The 7,427-nt window shown below is 39.7% G+C and overlaps 1 protein-coding gene across 1 annotated transcript in view; it reads left to right on the top strand.

Annotated features, from left to right (window-relative positions):
- CRTC3 (CREB regulated transcription coactivator 3) overlaps nt 1-7,427 on the top strand; it is a 131,350-nt gene that overhangs the window by 9,014 nt on the left and 114,909 nt on the right. Inside the window, exon 2 of the mRNA XM_011947416.1 lies at nt 825-923. Within this exon, the coding sequence (XP_011802806.1) occupies nt 825-923 (99 nt within the window). The remainder of the gene's footprint in view (nt 1-824; nt 924-7,427) is intronic.

Raw genomic sequence — 7,427 nt, 5'->3', positions numbered from 1 at the left:
AGCTTGCAGTGAGCTGAGATCCGGCCACTGCACTCCAGTCCGGGCGACAGAGCGAGACTCTGTCTCAAAAAAAAAAAAAAAAAAATGGTGGGATGCCATTTTATAGCCATTGAACTGACCTCCTTCCTTACCCCAATTAATGATAATATCCAATGTCAATGAGTTTTTTTTTTTTTTTTTTTTTGGTGAAACTTTTCTCATATGTATATTAGTAAACTGTTTGGGAAAGCATTTTGGCAGTATATGTTGAGAGCCACCAAAAGGCTCATATCCAGAGATTTAGTAATCACCCTTTGGAAGGTGTTCTAAGGAAATAATTAAGAAGAACTGTTATATACCCATTAAAAATTATTCTGTAATAGCATAGAAAAGGCTTGTGATGAGCATGCTAGGTTGTATCTATCTTATGATCACAGCTATGCAGTTCTTACCAGAAATGTAAATGGAGGCTGGAAAAGAGCATGAAGAAGGGAAAACGGTTAATGTGTTAGGGTTGTGGTTAGTAGCTTAGTTTTTCTTTCAGAAATTCTTTTATTGTTGTTAAAGATTATGCCAGTGTGTCCAAGCATACACACTCAAAGACCTTGCAAGAGGACGTTACTATCATGGTATATGGGACCTTTGGAACATGGGTAAGGTCTTTCCGAAAACAGAGTAATCAAAACCCAGAAAGCCCGGGAAACCTTGAGGGTGTGATCACTTAAGTAGAGAAGAAATTGAAACCAAGACTTTCATTCTTGTACCGTTCCCCTACAAAATACTTTGATGCTTCTTTAGATCTTTGCTGTTACCTCTCAACGTTCTTGAAATCACTTTGTTTCCAGGTTCAATTTCAGAAGCTTCAGCAACTGCGCCTTACACAGTACCATGGAGGATCCTTACCAAATGTGAGCCAGCTGCGGAGCAGTGCGTCAGAGTTTCAGGTACTTCCAGATATGTACTTTCTTGAAGCTGAATGGAGTGTAAAAAATAGACAAAGATGAGATCTTGAAGGATAAGCTGGGCCTAGGTACAGTTCAGTTTTTTTGGAAAGTCCATTAATACTCTCTCTCATAGTTTCTACAGCATACGATAGTGTTATTTCACAAATGGCTGAAGGCGGCACTGGCCAGTAGAATTATTACACAAGCATACGTAATTTAAAATGTTCTAGTAGCTACATTAAAGAAGAAACATGTGGGATTAATTTTAATATCTATATTTTTCAAAATGTAGCTTTCTCATATATAATTTTAATATTACTTAAATAAATGTTTGGCTGGGCATGGTGGCTCACACCTGTAATCCTAGCACTTTGGAGGCCAAGGCCGGTGGATCACCTGAGGTCAGGAGTTCAAGACCAGCCTGGTCACCATGGTAAAACCCCATCTCTACTAAAAATACAAAAATTAGCTAGGTGTGGTGGCACACAGCTGCAGTCCCAGCTACTTGGGAAGCTGAGGCATGAGAATCGCTTGAACCCAGGAGGCGGAGGGTGCAGTGAACAGAGATCACACTACTGTACTCCAGCCTGGGCGACAGAGCGAGACTCTGTCTCAAAGAAAAAATAAAAAATAAATTTAATCCAGTATACCCAAAATGTGATCATTTTAACATGCAATCAGCATAAAAAAATTGAGAAATTTCACATACCTTTGTGTGTACTAAGTCAAAATCTGTTGCATATTTTATACTTAAAGCATACTTTAGTTTGTACCGGCTGCATTTCGCTAGTTTCATGTGGCTAGTTGCTACCACATGGGTCAGTGCAGGTGTAAGGCACAGATAAGTAGTCTGTATTGAGTTTAGATTACTGCAGTGTCCTAGTGTGCTTTCATCATTCATATAAGTGGAAAGCCTTGTTCAAAACAATGTGGAATTGGTGTTTCAGACAATGGTATATGGCACTGTTATTAAGACATGAATTAGACCTGCTTAGATATCCTAGTCTCTGAAACATTAGGAGCCTGTCATTCTAATTATGCAATTTAAGATTTGGTGTTAAAGTTGAGATATAAACTTTAAGATGAAGCATTACTTGATTATTTGGATGCCTGACCATTTTAAAAGCACTGTCTTATTTCTTTGTGATAGAAACTGGGTTCACTTTTTTGATGATGTCAAATGAAGCCAAATGTATTATTTAAGTTGGGGACTTCAATTTGAAAGTGCTAATGGGAACTCCAAGTATAGTTGTGATTAGAAAAAGTATAACATGAACATATTTGTACCCTGTTACACTGGAATCTTGTCTTCAGTATGACAATGGACTCTTTACCATATTGCTGCCTGTATTAGAGATCTACCTTCATATATCAAACTACCTTATATATTAACCCACTGTGTTATTTAGTATCCAAGTAACATAGGTCTCTGCCTTATGCTGGATTTCATACTTCAGGAAATACAACATTGTGCAAGTTTGCTGTGTCTGAGATCCCAATTTTGTGCTACTTCATTGTCAACTTTAGAGGGATATAAAATTTACTATGATGTTCCCCTTCTGTTGCATTGGGGAATGGGATAAAATGATAATCCTTGGCCTTCCCAGGATTCTTTTCTTTTTTTTTGTGAGATGGAGTCTCACTCTGTTGCCCAGGCAGGAGTGCAGTGGCGTGATCTCAGCTCACTGTAACCTCCATTACCGGGGTTCAAGCAATTCTTCTGCCTCAGTCTCCTGAGTAGCTAGGATTACAGGTGTGCACCACCATGCCTAGCTAATTTTTATATTTTTAGTAGAGATGAGGTTTCACCATGTTGATCAATTTGGTCTTGAACTCCTGACCTCAAGTAATCCACCCACCTTGGCCTTCCAAAGTGCTGGGATTACAGGCATGAGCCGCTGTGCCCAGCCCCCCGGGATTCTTTTCATACTGTTTTTGTTTTTTTTTTTTTTTTCTTTGCAACAATCACAAACTTACAGAATACTTGGAAGTATAGTCCACTTAACTTTTTTCTTTTTTTTTTTTTGAGTCTTGTTCTTTCACCTAGGCTGGAATGCCATAGCACGATGTCAGCTCACTGCAACCTTTAGCCCCTGAGTTCAAGCGATTCTCCTGCCTCAGCCTCCCAAGTAGCTGGGATCATGGGCGCACATCACCACGCCTGGCTAATTTTTGTATTTTTAGTAGAGACAATGTCTCACCATGTTGGCCAGGCTGGTCTCGAACTCCTGACCTCAGGTGATCCGCCCACCTCATCCTCCCAAAGTGCTGGGATTACAGGCATGAACTACTGTGCCCTGCTGACATAACTTTTTTTTCACTTGGGAATAAGTTGCTCACCTGATGCCCCATCACCCCCTAATATTTCACTGTGTTTTTCCTACAATGAAAGACATTGTTCCATATAACCAAAATACAGCCATCAAGATAAGAAAATTAACAGTGATCCGTTATTACAGTCTGATCTTTAGACCTCATTCACCAAATGTCCCACTGCTGTCATCTATAGCAAAGGGATTCAGTTCAGAATCACATGCCCGTTATTGTCTGCAGTCTCCTTCAGTCTGGAACAGCTTTTCAGCCCTTTATTTTTGACATTAATTCAAGTACTCTTAACTTTTGTAATCCTGTCACATTTGAAGATTACAGGCCAGTTTTTTTGTAGATATAACCCCTCAGTTGGGGTCTGCCTAACGTATCTTTGTGATTTGATTCAGGCTATGCATCTTTGGCAGGAATAACACAGAAGTGATGCTGTTATGGTATTACATTAGGCACATGATTTTGATGTGTCCTATTAATGATGATGTTCTCTTTTATTAATTAAGATGGTGTCCACCAGGCATGGTGACTCACGCCTGTTTCCCAGCATTTTGGGAGACTGAAGCAGGCAGATGGCTTGAGCCCAGAAGTTTGAGACCAGCCTAGGCAACATGGCAAGACCCTGTCCCTACCAAAAAAAAAAAAAAAAAAGGCCAGATGTGGTAGTGCACGCCTCTGGTCCCAGCTACTTGGTAAGCTGAAGTGGGAGGATTGATTGCTTGAGCCTGCAGAGCAGAGATTTCAGTGAGCTCAGATGGTGCCGTAGCACTCCAGCTTGGGTGACAGAGTCAGACCCTGTCTCAAAAAAAAAAAAGGTGGCGTGTCTGTCAGACTTCCCCATTCTAAAGTTACTCTTTTCCCCTTTGTAAAGAATAAATATTTTGTGAGGAGATACTTTATCCTGATCTTCATTAAACTTTGAATCTATACATTAATTTTTTATCTCTCGGTATATGGTTTTATGATTTTCTGTGTTATTCAATCTATTATAATCTATTATTTTTATTTATTCATTTTTTGAAGCATTGAAAGCACAGATTTATTGAACGAAAGTACACTATACATAGTTGGAGTGGGCTTGAGGAAGCTAATCTGTTATTTTTATTTTGATCTTCACATTCTGCCCAGTTAGACTGGTGGGAGCCCTCTTCCAAACTGAGAAAAATTCTTGAAAAACTGAGGAGAGTCCCAGAGCACAGATTTTTTTTTAAGTAAATTTTTTGAGGTATAATTTACATACAATATAATTTATACCTTTTTTAGGTATACATTTCTATGCCATACTACCACCACAATGAAGATGTAGAATAGTTCCATTACCCCAAAAGTTTCCTTTGTGTCTCTTTGTAAGTATTCTCCATCCCCCACCTTCAGCCTCTGGAAACTACCATCTGTAGTTTTGACTCTTCCAGTGTCCTATTAGTGGAATCAAATGTCCATAGTCTTTTGAGTTTTTCTCTCACTTAGCACATTGCATTTGAGATTCATCTGAGTTGTTGTGTGTGTTAGTTTCCTAGGGCTGCTGTAACAGAGTACCACGAACTTGGTGCCTTAAAACAACAGAAATTTATTTTCTTGTGTTCTGAGTCCAGAAGTTGGAAATCATGGTGTCAGCAGCACCATGAACGCTCTGGGGAAGAATCCCTCCTTGTCTCTTCCTAGTTTCCGTGAACTGCAGCAGTTCTTAGCTTGTAGCTGCATCACTTGCTCGTACTCTCTGCCTCTGTCATCACACGACTTCCTTTATTGTTTGTCTGTGTCTCTGTGTCTAAATCTTCCTCTCCTTTCTCTTATAAAGAACTAGTCATTGGATTTAGGGCCTACCCTAATCCAATGTGATCTCACCTTTGCTTGATTACATCCGCAAAGATTCTGTTTGCAAATAAAATCATATTCACAGGTTCTAGGGGATAGGACTTGAACATATCTTTTTTGGTGGCCATGATTTAACCCACTACATTGCATTGATCAGTAGTTCATTTCTTTTTATTGCTGAGTAGAATTCCCTTCTATGGATGTGGATAATTTATCCATTCATCAGTTAGTTGATGGACATTTGGGTTGTTTCCACTTTTGGCAATTATGAATAAATATTCTATAAACATTCACATACAGTTTTTGTGTAAGTACCTAGTAGTGGAATTGCTAGATCATATAGTAAGTGTATATTAACTTTAGCTTTATAAGAAATCGCCAAGCTGTTCTCCAAAGTGGCTCTACTGTTTCACATTCTTACCAGCAGGGGATGAGAGTTCCAGCAACCCTGTATCTGCTCTAGCACTTGGTATTTCAGAGTTTCAAAAAAATGGTGGTTAAAAAACATAATATAAAATTTACCATCTTAACCATTTTTTAAAAGTAGTTTCTTGGTATCTTCTAAAACCATTTTTAAATGTATAGTTCAGTGGTATTATGTACATTCATATTGTGCAGGCAATCTCCAGAATTTTTTCATCTGACAAAACTGAAATCCTATGCCCATTCAACAGGAATTCTCCATGTTCCCTTCCCACCAGCCTCTGGCAACCACTCTTCTTTCTGTCTGTATGAGTTTGACTATTCTAAGTGCCTCATATGAGGGAGATCCTATACTATTTGTCTTTTTTGTGACTGGCTTGTGCTTAGTATAATATCTTCAGGGTTCACCCATGTTATAGTCTGTGACATGATTTCCTTTTAAAGGCTGAGTAACATTTCATTGTATGTGGATGCCACATTTTGTTCCATTCATCCACTAATGGACACTTGGGTTGCCTCCACCTCTTGGCTATTGTGAATAATGCTGCTATGAACATGGGTATGCAAATAATCTCTTCAAGGTTCTGCTTTCAGTTCTTTTGAGTATATACACAGAAGTAGGATTGCTGGATCATATGATAATTCTGGTTTTAATTTTTTTTTTTTTTTTTTGAGATGGAGTCTCGCTCTGTCGCCCAGGCTGGAGTGCAGTGGCGCAATCTCGGCTCACTGCAAACTCCACCTCCGTGGGTTCAAGCATTTCTCCTGCCTCAGCCTCCCAAGTAGCTAGGATTACAGATGCCTGCCACCACACTCTGCTACTTTTTTGTATTTGTAGTAAAAATGGGGTTTCACCATCTTGGCCAGGCTGGTCTTGAACTCCTGACCTCATGATACACCTGCCTTGGCCTCCCAGAGTGCTGGGATTATAGGCGTGAGCCACCATGCCTGGCCTGATTTTTATCTTTTTAGTAGAAATGGGGTTTCACCATGTTGGCCAGACTGGTCTTGAACTCCTGACCTCGTGATCTGCCTGCCTTGGCCTCCCAAAGTGCTGGGATTATAGGCATGAGCCACCGCGCCTGGCCCTGGTTTTAATTTTTTTAAGGAATGGCCATGCTATTTTTCTATAGCAGCAGTACCATTTCCATTTTCCATTCTCACCAACAGTACAGAAGGGTTTCATTTTTTTCCACATCCTCACCAATGCTTACTTTCTGTTTTTGTTTGTGTGTTTTTTTGATGGTAGCCATCCTAGTGTGTGTGAAGTGGTAGTATTTCAAAGTGAAAAATTTTAGGCTGCTCTGGCTGTGGAGTAGAGTAGCCATTCTTTTATTTCTTTACTTTTCTAATAAACGTGCTCTCACTTTACTCTAAAAATTTGTTTAAAAAAAATTCAGTAATTCTAGTACCTGTGTAGTGGTATCTCATTGTGGTGTTTTTGTTTGTTTGTTTGTTTTTGAGACAGAGTCTCGCTCTGTCACCCAGGCTAGAGTGCAGGGGCACAATCTCGGCTCACTGCAACCTCCGCCTCGGTTCAAGCAATTCTCCTGCCTCAGCCTCCCAAATAGCTGGGATCACAGGCATGCACCACCACACCCGGCTAATTTTTTATATTTTTAGTAAAGACGGAGTTTCACCATGTTGGCCAGGCTGGTCTCGAACTTCTGATCTCAGGTAATCTACCTGCCTCGGCCTCCCAAAGTGCTGGGATTGTAGGCATGAGCCACCCAGCCAGGTCTCATTGTAGTTTTAATTGCATTTTCCTAATGATTACTAATGATGTTGAAAATTTTGTGTATGCTTATTTGCGATCCTTATATCTTCTTTGATGAAGCGTTCAAATCTTGTGTCTAGTTTTTATTTTTATTTTTATTTTTTTTTGAGATGGAGTCTTGCTCTGTTGTCCAGGCTGGAGTGCAGTGGCATGATCTTGGCTCACTG

This window comes from Colobus angolensis, unplaced genomic scaffold, assembly GCF_000951035.1.
Source record: "Colobus angolensis palliatus isolate OR3802 unplaced genomic scaffold, Cang.pa_1.0 Scaffold264, whole genome shotgun sequence".
In the NCBI taxonomy this organism is placed as follows: domain Eukaryota; kingdom Metazoa; phylum Chordata; class Mammalia; order Primates; family Cercopithecidae; genus Colobus; species Colobus angolensis.
This window is presented reverse-complemented; position numbering and strand designations above follow the sequence as displayed.